Source organism: Mauremys mutica, chromosome 2 (genome assembly GCF_020497125.1).
Source record: "Mauremys mutica isolate MM-2020 ecotype Southern chromosome 2, ASM2049712v1, whole genome shotgun sequence".
NCBI lineage: Eukaryota > Metazoa > Chordata > Testudines > Geoemydidae > Mauremys > Mauremys mutica.
The window spans coordinates 215,210,385-215,230,408 of NC_059073.1; the positions used below are offsets into that span (position 1 = coordinate 215,210,385).

Genomic DNA, 20,024 nt, shown 5'->3' on the forward strand with positions numbered 1-20,024 from the left:
AGAGTTAAACTCTGCCCAGCCCAGAAAGCAACGAGCATGTGGGACCCAAAGTTTGGATCCAGTACAACAGCTTTGCAGGAGCTCAAGACTGAAACAGACATTTTTTCCAAATTATGGAATTAATGGAAGCACCACTTTTTAGCTACAGTGATTAGCCCAGGGGTCAGCAACCTTTCAGAAGTGGTGTGCCGAGTCTTCATTTATTCACTCTTGATTTAAGGTTTTGCGTGCCAGTAATCCATTTTAACGTTTTTAGACGGTCTCTTTCTATAAGTCTATAATATATAAACTAAACTATTGTTGGATGTAAAATAAATAAGTTTAAAATGTTTAAGAAGCTTCATTTAAAATTAAATTAAAATGCAGAGCCCCCTCAGACCAGTGGCCAGGATCCGGGTAGTGAGAGTGCCACTGAAAATCAGCTTGTGTGCCGAATTCGGCACGCGTGCCATAGTTTGCCTGCCCTGGATTAGCCTAATATCAAATCAAAGAGTTTTGGATTTTTTCAGCATTTATTCCATGCTGAATAAAAGTTGCCTCCATCATTAGTATAATTTAAATGCCTGAAATACAATGCCATCTGACAGCTGTTTTTCAGATCTCTCCAGCTTTGGGTACCATACGCTGAGATCAAAATTTCAATTTATCTGGAGTAACATGATATAAAACAATGTGGCAGTTACATATCAGCTTTAGTTTTGTTTTAGGAAGTTATGGCAACTTACTGTCCTTGTCCTTTTGGAAGGTTAAGAACTTCATAAGCATCATCTGTTGACATTGTAGGTGGCTTCTTTTCTACCTCCTTCTTCCAAGCCTCCAGAGTATCTTTTAACAATTTAACCTGAAATTAATTAAAATCCATTAAGGATATTATGGCCAGTGTCAAACATACTTGTCAGCACTTGATACTGGAGTAGTACCATCAAAGAATTCAGATATCGTGAAGCTCTTGGTTATGGGGCTAACTATTTTAATTGAATCTTTCCACCAACAATCACTGGAAATTTGTATATTAGTTTATTTGAACGCAGGCAATGTTGCCTGTTTGTGCTGTTTTCCAGTTTGTAGTTAAATGCTAATTTTTTTTTAGAGAGAGAGAGCGCGCACGCGCGAGAGAGCGCGCGCTACATTTAATGCAGAGGTGAAAATTTTTTTAATGTTAGCATGTAACATCACTTAGATACTCCTATTTTAAATGCTTTCTAAGGTAGTTTTATCCTTAACTGACACACTCTGGGATTCTGATTTTGCTCCATGCTGCCATCTTCCATTCTTAAAAAATGTGTTAAATTTAAATTTGGAGTGGACAGAGTTCTAGAAAGTGTACTGTACCTGAAAGACCTCTTAGGTCTTCATTTTTGTTTGGGGAATTCCATTTAGATATTTTGTACATAAGTTAAGGTTAGCCTCAGAGTTCTAGTACTAAAGTGATATTTTTAGATTAATGCTAGTAATCAAATGCTAAAAATCAGCTACCAGATATATTAGACTGAACTCTGCCAAGTAGCTTTTTAGCAACTTTTAAGTTAAAATTATGAAAACATTTACATTTTGTAAGTTTCAATGAGTAACTGAAGACAACCAAACATTCCTCTGCATATGAGGATTGAGTGACCATACAAGATCTTTAGTTTCATTGTCCAAGTGAGGTGAACTGCAAACACTAAGAGAATATCATATCTATACTGCACTGTAGCCTTAACCCCACTACCATTCACAAATGAAAAACCTCTGACCTGGCTTTTTAGGGGCACTTTAAACACAGGCCAATTTACCTTGCTGTATGGGATGGGCTACAACCCAGGCTCTGTTCTAAGTAAGGCTGGAACCGGTCTACTTTGTATTGAGGGCCCAGGGGAAAATAGATACATCATTCAAGCCAGCAGTCCTCCAGTGTCCATCCCACAATTCCCCAAAAGGATAAATAAGCTCTCTCCCAATTTACTGGGAAAGTTTAACAGGATCTCAGCACAAAGAACCATGGGCTACTTTTCCAGGCACATGCATGAGGGCAGAAACTGTAATGCAGATATGGCTTTGCAGTGGGAATGCTCTCATCCTTGCTAGGCTAACTGAGGTGCCTATCACCTGGGTTAACTGTCAGTGTTGAAATAGCCATCTATTCAGTCTAAGTCTATGTTTCTTGTCAAGCTTTAGAAGTTTAAGCATTAAAAGAAGAGTTACTAAAAGAGTTTGTCAGGTTACTTATCTGGTTTAGTCTCTAAGCCCAGGGTTAGTAAAACTCAGTTAGCAGACGTTAGGTTTGTTAATCTGAGGCTGAGTGTCTACACCCATTCGTAACCGCAGGTTAGGAACTGTTGTCCCAACCTGGGGCTCCAATGTCTACACTGTTTTATGTGGGCAGATTAAGTCCAACCTCCCATATCCCAGACTTCCTAGCGTCCTCCCAAAATCTGGCTGCTGTACTCCTTTGTAGTGTACTGTGGGAAAAACTTGACTGTTCACCAGACTCAACTGCCCAGAGGACAAAGATACCTGGCCTGTGGGATCATGGAATATTTCTGGTGGAGTCCCAGAGCACGAATCCAGTGGGTCTGTTTCTACAAACTGCAAAGCAATATGGCTTAAACCTGGGTCCCGGCTTGACTCAGGCTCAGACCCTCCACCCCCTGGGACTGAGCTCTGATTAGTAAGGTTTATGTGTAGATGGAAGAGGTAGGGGCCTTGAGCATGAACTCACACTGCAGTGTAGACATCCCAAAAGTTGCTGAAAGGGAAGTATAAGCAATCATATCTGATTGTTATAGCAGCAGAATAGTTTTTTCATGCCATAATCAAGAATTCAATGGACAATTCAATTATATTCCCGTTTACCCAATACCGATTTTTAGTTCATCATACATAAGTTGTTACAGCAGGTCCACAGTGTTGATAGAATTCCATGTGCAACAGCTACTGTGAGGCTTGCAGGAGCTGGCACCAACTTCAGGGTCTATGCAATATTACTGCAGGGTCCCTACTGGCAACAGGAACATCAGACATGGAGGCTGTACCTGGAGTGTGTGTGCGCCTATACAGAGTTAAACTCTGCCCAGCCCAGAAAGCAAAGAGCACGTGGGACCCAAAGTTTGGATCCAGTACAGCAGCTTGTCATGAGCTTAGGACTTGCAGATGTAAACCAAAGTATATTGAGGTTTATGGAGGAAACAAGGTTTGAGGCCAACTATTAAGACATTTTATCACTCTTGTTTTTTTGGATTTTAGAAACGTTTGAGTTTTGTTAGGTTTGTGCATATGTGCTATGGATATACAAGCACAGAAAGATTTCTGACTTACAGGATCTTTAATTGGCCAATCTGGAAATAGCAGTGTATCACACAGGTGTTTGAGGTAATAAATATTACAGAACAGCTCATTCTCCAGTTGTGGATAGTTGATAACTGGTATGGGGCAATACTGATAGAGTGCTCTTGTATTACTTTGAAGACGAGGGGTGAAGTCAGCAAGGTGCGCAGCAATCTTCTCGATCATAAGGCGCCTGTGAATTGCAAAAATCAAGAATTATACTAATACAAGATTTTGGTCAGGTACTTTTCATAATTACTCCACTAAGCATTTTTGACAAGGGTTTAATATCCCATAATTACCCTTATTTTCTTGAACAGATTAAAAGTCTTAAGAAATTTAGGATACTACAGTGCTATAATCTCATGTGACTCGTTTTAATTTTAAGACACCGAAACAAAAAAAAATTAAGCCATAATACAGAAGATGTGTACACAGTTCTGCCTACTTATTTGCAGTCTCAAATTTGTTTTAAACACTGAAGATTTACATTTATATAGAAAAAGATATATAATTAGAAAGATTTTCCATGCTTTATATGGGAAATACCTTAGCAACCTGAGAGGTACGATATCCAGACAAGAATTATATGATTTGCAACACCATATAGTTTACAGAGGAAACTGAAGAATGGTCACACTCTAGAGACAGATAACATTTGCTGACACTAACTAAGCATGACGTAGGCAGGCATAAAGCAAACTGTTGGAGAATTTAAAGTGAAATGGTGTAAACTGTTCCATGACACTGATATTTGTACCATGGGCTTCTTTTGAAGAGAGACTTTGTTGTGCCATGTCGTTTCCTGGCTAAAGACTTAATTGGGACAACTAAATCCATTTCACTTGAGAGAGAGTTTCTACAGGCAACTGCTACTATAGCTAAGTGAAGTGAGCCACTGAGCCCTCTTTGCGCAAAATGTAAAATATACTATACCAACTAATCCTGGTCAAATCACATGGTATGCACTTAACACAAGTTTAATCAAAAGACTGAAACCTCTACTTAATGGGAAATAGATACAAATAGTTACCTCATTTCATTGCTCCAAATTGCTTCTGGAGTGTCAAATTCCCCAAGAAAAATTTCAGAAAATTTTTCTGGCTCATAGTTTTCTAAATAACACACCATTGCTTCAGGAAGGATGTGTCCTAGTATGCTTCTTTGAACTATATCTTGCCCTTTTGTCTAAAATGAAAGCATTTCACAGGTATTGAGGTATGTGCAAGTTAAGTTGTAGTCTGATCACACTCATTGCATGATTAACATACACCGGGATACGGCTTTCTTATTTTACAATGAAATTCAATTAAATGGATTAGGATCTTAAATGTTTTTGTATAAATTTTCTTTACATAGCTTCAAGTATGCAAAAAATTTGCTAGTCATTAACAGCTACTTAAATTTAAGAGTGGCTAAGGAGGCTGATTTTTTAAAGGATGCTGACCATGAGTCATCTTCACATCACTTGTATCTCTCCAGAGCTCAAAATCGTCATGAGGTCTCCTAACTGTATGAGCCAAAAATCCTATCTAAAATTCCTAAAAGCTATCCAGACAGATTTAATTATATCATTTACTGATCAAATTGTTTGCTACATCAATGATCTAGTTTAAGTTTAAAGATTTTAACAAGCAATTATATCCTAAATCCTTTTTGATATCATGAATTTAAAAAAAAAATCTGATGTGAGCTAGCATCCCTTATATCTTGAATTAAGTACATGGAAAGTTATGTTGGTTTACAGAACAAGGAATGTTCCTGGATCCTGCTTACTATAAGAATGCTAATAGGAAGTATGTTTAATTCAGAAGCACAGTACTACAGGCAGACACACACATACTATAGTAGCAATAGAAGTTCAGCTTTAAAATTTTATTTTGTAAAATTATTCATTTTATATGGTTTAAAATTTGACTTTAGGGTGACTGTAAAGGGTAAAGATACTGCTAAATATTTCAGACAAAACAATGTATTGCAGGCCTTCTGTAAGAAACCAATCCTTGGGAAACCACCACCAGACTAGCATGATAAGCAGCTTCTGGATACTATCTCCTCCCTGGTTCAGCTTTGCAGATTTAACGCTCTGACATACGTAGAGTGGGTGAATTAAGATGCACTTTCTGTAAGGGCAATTTATCCTCTTTAAAAAGGTGACTGAGTATTAACACCCACAAGCACTACTTCCCACAGTTTACTAAGCTGCAACCAAGTTTCTATTAAAAATCCTATTGGCCTTCTCCCTACTAAAATTCACAAAAATTCAAATTAATCTCAAAATTGTAATGTTAAATTCTACTTTGGCCAGGAACTTTTCTGCAAAGTTTAAAATGACTTGGACAAGGAGTTCCTAATATATAACAACCTAAAAGTAATGGTTAGAGTTTCAAGTTCTTCATTTTTGCCACTTTGCATCAAAAAACAAAGAGAAATAGACTTAGTTCACTGGATTCCTTTAGCTTGATCATTTACTAGGCATTGTGTTCCTCCAAGTGGAATAGCTGTGTGTGTACACAACTGATATCAACCAGAGATTTATGGTCCACAAACTATAAAGAGTTTAAAGGATCATTGTACTGTCCAAGCCAGAAGGTGCTACAAACTCATCTTAGCTTGAAGCTGCTTCCACTTGAGTTACGAAGAGTAAACAGACCTCTTTTGAACTGCCAATTGCAGTCATCGTAGCTGCAAGTTCAGAAGATAGAGGCCACACAAGCTGTAAAAATCTGTATGGATTTTACTCATTGTACAAGATGTTGGATGGGGAAGGTAATGGAGTCCACCAGATTGCATCTCTCTCTGCCACTGAATATAGGGAATGTGCTTCCCCCTATTATTTCCATGGAGTTCTACTGAAGGTTTTTCTTTAAACACATTACAAGCCAATGTCCCATTTTGAAACTTCCTAGGACAAAAAATTCAGTCTCAGAAAACAGACTTCTCTGGTCATCTTAAAGTGTTCACTCACCTCACTTTAAAACCCAAGTTAGATCTTTTGCTGTATGCCTAGACACACACAAGAGACATGCAGTGTCTAGTAAAATCCCACTGTTAACCAATGGGAATGTTGCCTGGAGAGCTACTGGAGAGGTGGTAAGCAGTAAGCTCTAGGTGTCTCAAAGAGTAACTGTAAGAGGAACGAGTAGTTGCTTGGATTGTTACTCCAATCACTATTTGTAGCACTACTAAAATAAACTTCTTCACATCTTAGCTGCAAATGCTTGGTTTGAGTTTAGGAAAAAAAGAGTATGTTTAATGCACCGACTAGGCCGGATTGAACAAGCAGCAGGAAAAGCTACTCGGCTGTGCAAATGGCATTTCTGCATGAAGACAGAGAAAGAGCAGATATTACAAACAGGATGCTTTCTAAAGGAGATTCAAAGCAGCCCTGACTGACAGAAGTTAAGAATACAGAAGTCTATGCCCTGTATTTGGTGAGGGAATATAGTTCATTTTGTAATGAATTACTGCCAATGCACAACAGTCACAAGCAACACAGCCAAGAGAATTAGGTAGTTTGCTCAAGCTGAGGTTTTTTATTTTTGCTTTATGTTTTGTTTTTTTTTTTTAAAAGAGGACTTTAAACATGAATACAAGGAGAGAAAAGAATGTTTATCTTTAACAAAATAGAAAGCGAGTGTCCATTTATGATGAAGATGTAAGCACAAGGTAGAAAGATTGAAAACTGAAGGAGTATACTTCAGAAAATATTTAATATAGAATTCATTAGTTAATTTAGCTTACGAGAGCAAAAATAAATGTTTTTATACTAGTACTTTTTACTCACCTCTTCAGACTTGAAAGCTTGTTTTGTATGAGTGTACTTCAAAAACCTAGGAGAAAAGGAATGTTTTTCAGTTTAGTGGTATTCTCAATGCAGCTCTGCAGAAAAGAAAGCAGTATAGATGCTGATTCAAAAATGCACTTGCTTTTTCATTTTAGTCCTATCTTCATATCAGATTTATAGCTTAACCCTAGATTTTTTTGCCTCCTCATTAGCTTTATGGAAAGCTTTGAATTTTTTACTTTTTAGATATCAAGGTAACAGTGACACGTTTACAAGCTGTAAATGACTAATTTACAAAACAATTTATTTCTGATATTCTGTTGTATAAGAGGATGTATACTTTGAATTCTTAATGTATGGGAAGAATAATTCATTACATGCAGCAAAATCGCTTTAAAACAAATTCATGAGCTTAATAGAAAGCCATTTACATACGCTTGAAGATACAAGTCTGATAAATGTGAATGTTTACATTAAGTGTTTTAGGCATTGATCCTGCAAGGAGTTTTATGGACCCTTATATGAATCTCATTGTTGAAACCCAATTATAATAAAAATAAAAGCTCAAATAGTACACATCAAAATCCTACAATATTTCTTCTAATTCTGGTATTATGTACTCATGTACTTGCTCTCATGGCTTTAAGTCAATGGAAGCCTTGACCAGATACATGATTTTAGCTGTACAGCTGGGCACACTATAGGCACACAACCTCAAACTCCCAAACACTACTTCAGTTCAACAAAAACTGTAAATGTATGCACATAGCTTAATCACTTGTACAGAATCAAACAAGCAAGTCACTATAAAACCTTGCTGTTCACTGCTTAAGAGAAATAACAGGTTCCCCTATCTAGTTAGGAATATTAATATACAGAGGCAGTTCCAAGCATAAATACCTAAAATTGTTATTTTCACCATTCCTCTTGTCCTTACCTCGCAACAGGAAGTACATTGGAACCTGTGTACATCATGATAAAGAAGAATACTCCGCTTAGATAAAAACGAGATAGTTGTGGGTTATCTTGCATGATGTGAAACAGCAATATGGCAACTTTCTCAACAAGGATAGGGTCAAATGTCAACAGCAGCTGAAATGAAGACAAACAGCATTTACATGGAGCATCTAAAAATTGTAGATGAGCTGTAGCCATAAAACAAACTAACTTTAACCAGCTAATCAAAATTGGAATGATTAAAACCAAAAAAAAAGTTAGTGAAAAATAGTAGAAAGAAGCACAACAGCCCAGAACACGATTGTTAAATTATATTAAGTTAGCTGGAATCATTTCTGGATATTTATACATTTCTCAACAACAAACTGACAAAACAAGCAACTTACCTGAGTAATATGGGGAAGGCAAGTACTGTCTGAAAGCAGCCTCTTTACTCTGGGCAAAGGTCTTATAATGGCATTATCTTGATCCCTAAAATATGTATTTTGCCGATCAATGTTTTTAGTGTATAATACATAAATATAAATACAGTATTTGTGCTTTTATTTTAAATGTTTAACTGATTTCTCAGTCAGATTTTAGATTTTGATCCAATGGACTGGGTTGATATCAAGATCCTCATATACACTCCAACAAGTTTTACTATCCTCATTTCTTAAATATTCATCAAAACTTTCACCTGGTCTTAGCTTTGATATAGAGTATATCAGTGAGGTTTAGTAAAATTCACATTAAGTATTCACTCATGGAAACAGTGAGATTAACTATTTGTTTAAGAAGAGTTATAAAAAGTTTGATTATATTTCTAATGCTATCAAAGTAACCTGAGACATTCACTTCTGTTATATTTTTAAGACAATGTTAAATTATTGTAATTTCAGTTTGAGAAAGAGCAGTCAATGCAGCAGTGATCACGAAGTTTTATGGCACGTCTATTAAATGGATTTATCTTTGTCCCATCATAAAACTGCATTAGTTCATCTCTGCTTTCATGGTAGGAAGATTAAAACTTCCATGTTCACTAACCAAATGAAATTCGCTACAAGATGGTAGATGCATGTCCTGTTTAAAGAGTTTCTCCCATTTAACCCAGGAAGTATAACAACAAAACTGGAATAGCAATTGTGCACATTTGCTACAACCATGGACAGTTACAGACATTTTCTTCTCTTGGAACTAAAAAGACTCATTACCTGCTGGGGAAATAGCCACACATTGTGATCAACATGTTGAGGATAAGTGTGGCAAGGTCAGTCTCATTCAGCACAGCCTGTCCATTGGCTAGCAAGCACCATTTAAGCTGAGGGATAAACTGCAATGGTCTCCAGCCATCCATACCCTGAGCCCAGCAACGTGTTTTTGCAGTCACCTTTCCCTTGGTCCATAATTCCTGCATCTTTTTTTAAAATCAGAAGTACAAGTTAGATGCTTCACACTATGAGCAGTAAGGTTTTCTGGCATTTTTCATTACTTGTCTTGGTAGCTCATAACGCATATAAAATCAGATGCCCTCCAAGTATGAAAAAGATTTTTTGCTATGAAAAACCAATACAGCCTAAATATTCCTGTTCCCTTTAAGAGCTCTAAAATCTACCCTTTGTATGACAGGAAAAAGGGACCAGAAAAGCAAAGGAAAACCAACTTGGAAGAGATTTTCCAATTTTTTTTTTTTTTTTTTTTTTAAGTCAAGTCATAGTAAATTGGATTATTGATCTCATTTGGAGACTACACAGAATTATAACTCTAAAAGCTTTGATTCTTGCACTCTTAAAAATCCTAATTTTTTATACCATTTGGTAGTTTGTGTTAGGAAGATAAAATGCACAAACACCATATCCAAAGTGATCAGATCACTGATTTCCTTTGAGAATTTAATCTTTCCTTAGCACACCAAAATTAGAATTTTATGAAATCAAAACTACATTAAATGTGCCATACCCACATTTTTCAGAGGTTGGTACTCAATAAGCTTAATGTACACATCAGAACAATACTAAATATATATTGGATGTGGATTAAGTGTAAGACAATTCATTATAACAGTAATTTGGTACACCAGTGCACAGCTTTACATTTTAATACCATTTTCATGTTAAATAAGATTTCTTTTTTATGATGGAGCTCCTACTGGCTCAGAGAGCAGTAGACTACAAGACTAATTCATTCCACCATACGGCAGGTACAAGCAGTAGCTTGTGGAACTCCACCATGCTTTTAGAATCCCAGTTACAGTCAGAGGTGGTGACAGTATCACTCCCCTTTATTACCTAGGACTTCATGAAGTCTCAAACTTGGGTGGGGGAGGATTATCTAGCTGTACCCAATATCTGATAAGTTATGCTAAGCAATGTGCATGTATTGGAGTAGTGTAGACTCTTTCCTCTTACATTCAGTTCTTTTATAAACACACAATATCCTGGCCTCTTGAAAAAGAAACACTGATTTTAAAGTAATGCACATTGGAAATCCCAACTAGACATACAAAATGATGGGGTCTAAATTAGCTGTCACCGCTCAAGAGAGAGATCTTGGGGGTCATTGTGGATAGTTCTCTGAAAACATCTGCTCAACGTGCAGCTGGCGGCAGCAGCAGCCGCAACAACAACAACAACGTTAGGGACCATTAGGAAAGTGATAGATAATATCATAATGCCACTACACATATCTATGGTATGCCCATGACCCATCTCAGAAAAGATATTAAAATTGGAAGACGTACAGAAGGCAACAAAAATTACGAAGGGTATGCAACAGCATCTGAATGTGGAGAGATTAAGATGACTGGGATTGATCATTTTAGAAGAGAGACTACTGGGTGTCTGTGAAATAGGTCTATCAAAATCAGGAATGGTGTGGAGAAAGTGAATAAGGAAATGTTATTTACCCCTTCATATAAACAAAAGAACCAGGGATCACCCAATGAAATTAATAGGCAACATGTTTAAAACAAACATAAGGAAATACTTCTTCACACAATGCACAGTCAACCTGTGGAATTCATTGCCGGGGATGTTGTGAAGTACAACAGGGATCAAAAAAGAACTAGATAGATTCATGGAGGATAGGTCCACCAATGGCTATTCCAAGATGGTCAGGGACACAACCCCATGTTCTGGGAGTCCCTAAGCCTCTGACTGACAGAAGCTGGAACTGGATGACAGGGGATGGATCACTCAATTACCCTGTTCTGTTCATTCCTGCACTGGCCACTGTTGGAAGACAGGATATTGGGTCAGACTAGCCCAGTATGGTCATTCTTAAGTTTAATTATTTTATGAATCAGCAATGAAAGAGTACGATACCTCTGTAAAGCTGTAAGGACCACTCCTCTCTTTATCTGCATTGCCAAAGTACCACTCTTTCTCACTTTCTCTCTTCATATCAGGTGCTGCTTCAATCACATTGCTCTAAAAGTTAAAATATTTATATTTAAATGATGTAACCAATTTAATGCAAGATCCAGTCTTAATCCGATATGACTTTAGCAATTTGGAAGTTATCTACTTTATGGAGGGGATTTTACAAGGCTGTTTTTTTGCCTGATGTGCATTAGGAGGGGGTATGAGAGTTGGGTGGTATTAACCAAGGCTTAGACTATAAAATAGTATGTGCAGGGAGACAAAGTTAGGGTTGGCAGAGAAACTTCAGCCTGTTTCCTTACTTTTGTAAGTGAAAGATATCAGCCTTAAAAGACTGAATTTCATAAAATCCTAGTTTCTGTCCAAGCACCCTTTAAAAAGAGTGTCCCATTTTAAAAATTCCCTTAAAAAGGCATAGTGTGAATAAACCAAAAGACCTCATACTTGCAATGGTACTGTAGCCCTGCTTGTGTGGAGATGTGCCATGGTAAGCAGATCCACAAGGATTCTAATGCCATTTGAATCCATGAGGTCCTTAACATTTTTCTGTAAACAAGAGAGAAAACCTTCACATGAAATAAATGTGAGCATTATATAAGTGTGTTATGGGTAAGTAAAAAGCACTGTAAGAACCAATCTTTGTATAGTATTTTAATAGGATTCAAAAGTGAGATTTCAACTCTCCTCCTCACACTCAACCATATTCTTTAGAAATCTAGTACAGAACATTTATACTTCCTTAGCCCCTCATTACCCATTCAAAAACCCTAAATTGCGCCTATAGATATAGCATCTGTGCCAGAAAGGGAGAGAGTTGTACCCTTAACATTTGCATCTAATAAGAGATCGTTCTTTCCATTAAGTAAGACACAAGATTAGAGATTCAGTTACAGTTTTTAAAAATCAACTCAAAGCATTAGTTTCAAACTGGAGAACATTTTAACAGTTTAAAAAAATGTATCCATGTTTCATGAATTTTCTTTTAAGTACTGGAAGAATAAAATCTCTTACCTTATTTAGAATGAGCTTGTTAAGGAATAGTATCAATCTGTCCCGCTCAAGTCTATCAGTGCACTTTTGGGGTTAAAAAAAGGGAAGAACAAGTCAAACATGTCCAACAGGAATTACAAATTAATCAAGCCTCAAAAAATTAGCATGTTGAATTAACCAGAGAGTAAAATCCAATTCTCAAATATCTTGTAACAAAACATAAAAACTGTGCAAAAACAGATAAGGTTACCTTTAACAGTAAGATTTCAGAAAAACGTATATATAAAATGATATTGGAAAACATGTTACAACATTCTCAAACATTTTCACAAATATCTTGCAACTCACTATAAACAGTCTCACTAATTTTGGTAGTATTATTGGATTTGTTTTCATACTAAAAACAGCTCTTGAATAATTTCTACAGTTTGTTGTGAAGTCTGTTTGTGCAAAGTAAGTTCAAGTATGCAACTTTCTTCTGAATCAATGTTAATTGTTCATATTATGGGAAAGGTAAAAATACCACTGCCAAATTATCATGCTATAGAATTCACTGTGAAATGGAGTTTTAAAGTTAACTGATTTTTAATATTACCTTATATCCTATTACTGATTTGGTATTAAAGCATGTATGAGTTTATAATTTAAAGGAAACTTAAATAAAAGATGAGCTCCGATTTAAGGCCTGAGTTAACGTTTCTTCAGAAAGAACTGCCAGACTACTAAGACAAGAGCACTGTAAAAAAGGCAGCTCTCTAAAGCTTAAAATGTTAATTTCAGTTGCTGTTAGAGAAGTGCAACCATGAACTATCCTGTTGATAGGCCAAACCTCTTCAATTCACCTTCAAAGATTAAACAGGCATAAGAATTAGAACCTATTAACTCAACTGTATTTAAACATGGTTTGTGTCTGCCTTTACCATTAAAGGGTTTCCAAGTTTTATGGTTACAAACAAATCCAACCCATCATCCTTAAGTATACCAGCACATCCCCAGTTTTGGAGAAAACACGCTGCCTAAAAGACCACTACCAGTTCACTTTGAACCAGCCATTCTGAAGGCAAAGTGTCTCCCTTAGTGGACGGCCCACTCTCCACAGGGGAGCAAAAATTAAAAAGTTTGCTGTTTATTCCTGAAGCACATCAGGAATAAGCAGAAGACTAAAATACTGCATTGAATGCAGTCTATACTGTTTTCATTTATATTTTACTCTTAAGGCAGTGCTTCCATTGGCCTCATTTCAAATAAAAGTATTCTTGCATATTAAAGTAAAGGACTAAAAATGCCACCATCATAGACTTCCATCAGCAGAACATATTCATTAAGAATGAGTTAGAAGACAGAAACTGACTAAAAATGACCCAATCCAGCAGTAACTTCCAAATGAAACTTCAAGCTAAGTCTGTAATACCAAAATCTGAACTGGACAGCAGCATATCAATGACTAAGCTATTCCTAGCCACCACATTAACATTTATTTTTATCTTAAAAACACCATCCAAACAAAACTCACCCTTTCCAACATCCCAACAATATATTTAGTGTCACTAAATTGTCCTATTTCTTCATGACATCGTCCATAAACAATTGCCAGTGCTTGTAGACATAAACATTTCATGTTCACTTTAGGCGTGAGCAAGAACCGGTGATAAAGTTCATTGAAAAATTCATACCTGCAAAAACAGAAGAAAGTTCACAGTGGAGGAAATATGCATTAAACCTCAGAAAAATTAAGGAAGACAAGCTGAACTGTGACTTACGATTTTTTGATTGCTCCACTCTCTTCAGTTTCATCTTCCTCCAACAATAATCTCAGGTAATAATCCCCTATTTTTATTTCCTCTGAAAGGCACTCATACTTTACCTATAAATGAAACATAGGTATGCAAACCATGTGTTATTTCAGATTATACACTTAAAATTGAGCTTTTAGCAAGCTGCCACATGCAATCTATATTTTACTTGATTTCATGGCTTAACAACATGCTCAGTAAATATTTTTTTCTTTTCTTTTTGGAGGAGCCTCTCTCCTGCAATAAGCAGTAAGGTTTAATAAGCAACATTAATGAAATATGATTTGTATTAATTGCTATTCTAAAGGACAATTCAATTTTCATTTTACTAACCTAGATATTTGAGGGTGAAAAATTACTTCTGTACACATGGATGAAGACTATAAACTGACATTCTAAAGAACAGTTGATATCCAACTTGCTCCCAGACAGCCACAATACTCTAAGTGGCACAAAGCCTCTGGAAATCAATAGGGAATTTTAATATTCTAATACACTATGTATTTTTAAACAAAGCGTTTACCTAAAACTGAAGCATTATACAACACACCTTTTAGTTTAAACAATCTAGCACAGGGATCTCTACAATAATGGATACAGTACAGCATTGTAACAGCTAACATTTAACAAGTCAAATAGGTGTTGCAAAGCCTAGAGGCAACAGTTCAATAGCAGGAGTACAAATAAAATCATAATTACATGAGTTAATAGGGTTCCAAGATGAAGTTAACTCTGTACCCTTCACCCATCCTCAATTAAAAACCACTAATATAAGAATGCTTACATGTAAAGATACCTGCAAGAATACAAAAGTAAGTTTAAATGTTTTAAGTGTGGCATTATACACCAACGTCTGTTTCTTGCAGGTTATGAGAAGTTCACTGACAGAATCCCAACAGCCCTCAAACCAGTCTTGGACCAATCTGAAGCATAATACGTTGCCTCTGTTTAGTCACACTGTGCCTGTAGATTTCCTCTTATGACATATACTGCCGTGATAGAGTCAGGTTTTGTAGATTTGGGAGGGAATATCTCAGAATCTATGCTTTTTCTAAAGCTATATATGTTTGTTACAAGTTTTCTGTAAGCTTTTCATATGTGACCAAAATATCAATCAGTGAACAACTGCAGAAAGTGTTTACGATGTACTGTCCAGAGTTTGAGGTTGTTTGATTGCATTTATTGGAGACTATGTAAAAGCTGGATTTAGTTACTTCTAGTGACTCTTCCTACTGATGAGATGGTGATTTGCCATCTTCAACAGCACTCAAGTTCTGCTTCCTATTTTTGTTTTCTATTCAATCCATTCTGTTGTGGAGACAATGTCAAAATTAGAAAATATACAATCTGCTATCTGAAGGCTTTATTATTGAATGATTTAAAAAAAAAAAAACCACCACACCTGAAATAGGCCTAAGCAAGTCAGTTTATTCTGTTCCCACCTAGTTATGGCCTCTTCACTTATGAGACACCTTAGAGAAATACTACCCATTTCCAAAATAATGGAATTCCATATGTCGAAACTATTTTACCCTGGGTGTGTCACAGATTGTTTCAATGATGTTTTGAAGGGCTTACTCTTCCCAGAAGCATCAATATTCTGCATGCTATTTGATATCCAATCTATTCAGGACTTTAGATGGGCTGCCTAATATTTAGTAAGCTTTCTGAAAGCCAGCCCCTCCAAGTGTTTTGGTACCATACTGATTTTTGCACTTGTTTATTATTCACTTTTAATTGAACATGGGAACGTACAATAAATCATCAGGACAAGTATGTTGATACATACTGTAAAAAGAAAGTGGAATACTGCATGGGCCTTACATTTTAATGGCTCTCACTCACTGTTAACCTTGCTAGAATTAATGCTTGAAATTAATAGAACAGTTCTATTGGGAATTTATACATAGGTGCTTTCTTCCAGTGTGTCAGAAGCCCTCTGTGTTACGTTTATGGGACTTTGGCCCAGATTCCCAACTTTGGTTGTCATAATGACAACTCCTTTAAGATGAATTAATCTTTGAATCCATGTGTTAAATACACTTGTCTGCAGTGCTTCATGTGTATATTTTGTCATATCTAAATATCTCTGCCACTTTCACTGTTAAGACAAATGGCTATTTATATAGTTTGTGTTTTTAGTGAATATATTTAGACTCCCTCTTGGCTGATCAGAGATTTGTCTTGCCTGTACAAAGCCATTTAATCTGGGTGTATGAGGTAGTTCATAGAGATTCCTTTGAAAAAGGACTATGCATCCTGCCGGAAGGGGAACTAGTCTGTATAGCCTGCATACAGTCAATTAAAAAAAAAAAAAAGTCAGTACTATACAGAGGAGGTGCCTGCTTTCTCCTTCATAGCTTTGAGTTTATATACTCTGCCCAATCATTTTTGACAAAGGTTGTGTATAACACTCATTTAGAATGTTACAGAAAAAAGCTGATGCGTAAGGACACTAGGACTACAATATTAGGATTTAAGTAAAAGGTATTAGAAAAGTTTACCTCAAACTCATGATGATTCCATGAGATAACATTAGCACTGCCAAGTTCTCTGTCAATATTGAATGCCCGCATTTCGGATTCAAGGGTATCTCTCAACTCTTCCCGTGTTTTGAAGTTCCAAATCAAATTTGACCTAGCATGATCTTGAAGAAATCTAGGAGAAAGCATGGCTAGTAAAAACAAAGTTTTCTACTCTTTTAATGTTGATAAAGATAGTTTAAAATGCATATAAACCTGCCATGCACATCAGAGCATACTGTACTTCAATGAATTAGTAGAGAAGGGAATATGCTTTGCCATTTTATTCTTGATTTGTACAATACAAAGTCTCACTTGTGTTTAAATCATTTTGATATTACATTAGTGACTTGCTCAATATGCCTACTTTGTTATTAGTCTAAGGATCTGTCTACACACAGCAAAGAAAAACCTGCAGCTGGATAGTGCCAGCTGACTCAGGTTCACAAGGCTCAGGCTGTGGGGCTGTTTCATTGCTGGGTAGATTTCCAGGCTTGGCATAGAGACTGAGCTCTGCAACCCTCCCACCCTGCAGGGACCAGCCATGGTTTTTTCTCTGCCGTGTAGCCATATCTTTAGTGTCTATGAGCATCAGACAAGACATCCACTCTACCTTAAAATAAAGCCAGAAGCCACTTTAAATCAACAAAAATAAGGTTCTTGAAATAGCAATACCCTACTTTTCAAAAGCATTAACCCTATTAGTTCTCTGAAATGCAATTTGCCTCCTGGGACTTGGTTGTACAAGTGACAGCATAAATGGTAAAAGGGAAACACGTTTCAGTTGTGTCTTACAAAAATTTCATATACAGCCTTGTTAAATGTATCTGAGTATGCAAGGTCAAAAGCAAGACAATGAGGCTAGGGCTAGCCATGTGCATTTCAGAAGCAGACTAAAGAATTTACCTAGCGCATTTGAGTATTTTTTGCTCCATACATTATATTTGTGGTTAAAGTTCATGTCAAATATTTCAAGTTGTACTGTTTAAACTATCTTTATAGCTGTAGCTTTGAGTTAGAGCTTCTGCATCTGTCAAGTGAATGGCCATGATTTATTAACTTAACTATAACAGATGAATTAAACACATGGCTATTTTAAAAAGCATAGTACATTTATTCTAGATATTTACCTGTAATAGAAAAGATCCCAGTTTGCTTCTATTTTTATTCTTTGCCTTCGTTTCCTTAGTATTACTGGCTTTTGATTAATGTTCTGCAAATAGAAAAAGATGCCAAATTCAGGGCTAGGACAATTAGCAATAGCAGATACCTGGATAATTTCACTTCAGCACATGTTCTTATAAGAGTGGGTTTCTAGTGTTACTTGAAACATGAAAATTAAGCTTTGTTTTCACTGGCTGTTGCTGAGAGATCTCTGCTTTCCAAGAGAACACTTATTACTAGTGATGCAGTTTTCTAATCAGTGATTTCAAAGGCAGTGACAACAGAACAACACAACTGAAATCTTTAGCTAGTGACTTGCACCATATTAATACTAAATTACCAACAAAGGTCATCAAATCATGCTAGAGAAACTTGCAGCCATGTACTTTTATCATACACAGTTACCCCTTATCATCTTGTATAAAAAACCCAAATCCCATCACCATATGCACACTAAAGTAGAGAATCAGCAAAAACTGCTGGGTAATATTTAAATATACTGTGTTACATGCATACATTAACCATGCAGGAAAAAACTCTTTTCCACCAAGCCAAAGAGTGACTGGGGAGCAGAACCAGACCCATCTTTCAGGAGACAATACCCACAGTAAGACTAGCAGCCACAAAGCTGGAGAACACAAAAGGCTACTTTGTTGTTCAGAAGTAAAGGATCTATGAGCAGCACAAGGGGGGGGAAGTCACAGACCCAGCTTGGAAACTGAAAGATTGTTTGATTAACAACAACAACAAACAACAACATCTAAAATGCACTGCTAGACAAGACATCACATGCCAGGCAGAGTTTAATGAAACATAAGCCATGAAAGTAGTATACAAACTCACCATATTGTTTCTGTCCTGATTGTGATTGGAAAGTAGAAAGAAAAAGGGAATATTTAAACAAAGTAAGATACAGCCACTAAAAATATTGTATATGGTAACATGGAGTTATAAAATGTTACCAAAACAAATACTTTCAATGTAATTTGATTGATAAGAATCACAATCAAAAGTGAAGACAGTTCAGAATTTTGTTTTGCAGAACCATGTCTGTTACCTATTGTGCATTAATGGTTTATCCTTCCCAAGTAAATAAGACACCAAGGAAAAAGCGTAAGTGTTCATACTTAGAGTTTATAATATGCAGCTTGTGGAAATAGATTTTTACTGAGAAATTCAGCTAAAATAAAAAAACAAACAGCCATACATCTGATTTATTTTTAACTGAATTTTCACTCTGTCCCACGAAGACTGTTTAACAAATTTTACACAGAGAAATAGGCCAAAGCTAAATAAGAGTAAACCTGCCTCAGGACCCACATAATTTCTTACTTTTCTAAGTTGTGTCATTTGTGTTTTACTTTAAGACTTTATTTACATCAGAAATCAGGAGAAAGTGTTGAAAATCAGATGTGATATGTTGCATTTCCCCTACTTTTCCATCTTTCCTATGTATGGGCAGCAAACCGAAAATGACAAAACTTCTAAATGAAGAACTGAAACTTCAGAGAACAGGCAAATTTCACTTAGAGGAAGCTAAATCGACTAGAATGCCAAGTTTAGTACTGAAAAACACAAAAAAAAGTCAGCAAGAAAGGACTAGGGTCAAAAAAGTTGGAATTATAATAGCAAGAAAAAAGGGGTAAGTCATATCAGCTGACCTTTATAATCACAAAAGAACAACCATACAGAAGGGACAAGGGAAGAGGAGGAATGACAGAGCATAAAATAAATGCATAGAAGAGTCAGGAGGGAGTCTCACGGCACCCTCCACTTTCCTCAACAAGGAAAATAGGGTGACCTCTTGGCTATTAGGAGAATATAGCTGCTGAACACACAGACCTACACCATCTTAAAATAATTTAAGTACTGAGGAGGAGGCACAGACTGAACAACAAGAGCCAGGTGACCTTAAGGTAAAAAGCTGACATTACTATCAAGAAATTCCAATATTGAAAGTTTAAGTCTATTCATTCAAAGCAATGTTCTATTCTTCCAAACACAAAGTCGGATGAAGTACAGTGATACTAATGAATAAATATACCAAATGAATGTATACCTCAAATACACATTGAAAATCCTTGAATATTTTCCTATCACATTATTGTTTAAAAGACTGTTTCTGCAGCAGCCTCTTAAGGATTTC

At 36.2% G+C, this 20,024-nt stretch overlaps 1 protein-coding gene across 1 annotated transcript in view; it reads right to left on the minus strand.

The window, feature by feature from the left end:
• The window catches only part of DNAJC13 (DnaJ heat shock protein family (Hsp40) member C13), an 88,164-nt gene that overhangs the window by 34,047 nt on the left and 34,093 nt on the right, over positions 1-20,024 (minus strand). The window contains exons 20-33 of the mRNA XM_045004409.1: positions 17,845-17,927; positions 16,697-16,850; positions 14,160-14,263; positions 13,913-14,072; positions 12,421-12,483; positions 11,854-11,955; positions 11,353-11,457; positions 9,244-9,446; positions 8,437-8,521; positions 8,031-8,185; positions 7,094-7,139; positions 4,340-4,494; positions 3,298-3,499; positions 726-841 (exon numbers count right to left, since the gene is read on the minus strand). Of these exons, the coding sequence (XP_044860344.1) occupies positions 726-841; positions 3,298-3,499; positions 4,340-4,494; positions 7,094-7,139; positions 8,031-8,185; positions 8,437-8,521; positions 9,244-9,446; positions 11,353-11,457; positions 11,854-11,955; positions 12,421-12,483; positions 13,913-14,072; positions 14,160-14,263; positions 16,697-16,850; positions 17,845-17,927 (1,733 nt within the window). The remainder of the gene's footprint in view (positions 1-725; positions 842-3,297; positions 3,500-4,339; positions 4,495-7,093; positions 7,140-8,030; positions 8,186-8,436; positions 8,522-9,243; positions 9,447-11,352; positions 11,458-11,853; positions 11,956-12,420; positions 12,484-13,912; positions 14,073-14,159; positions 14,264-16,696; positions 16,851-17,844; positions 17,928-20,024) is intronic.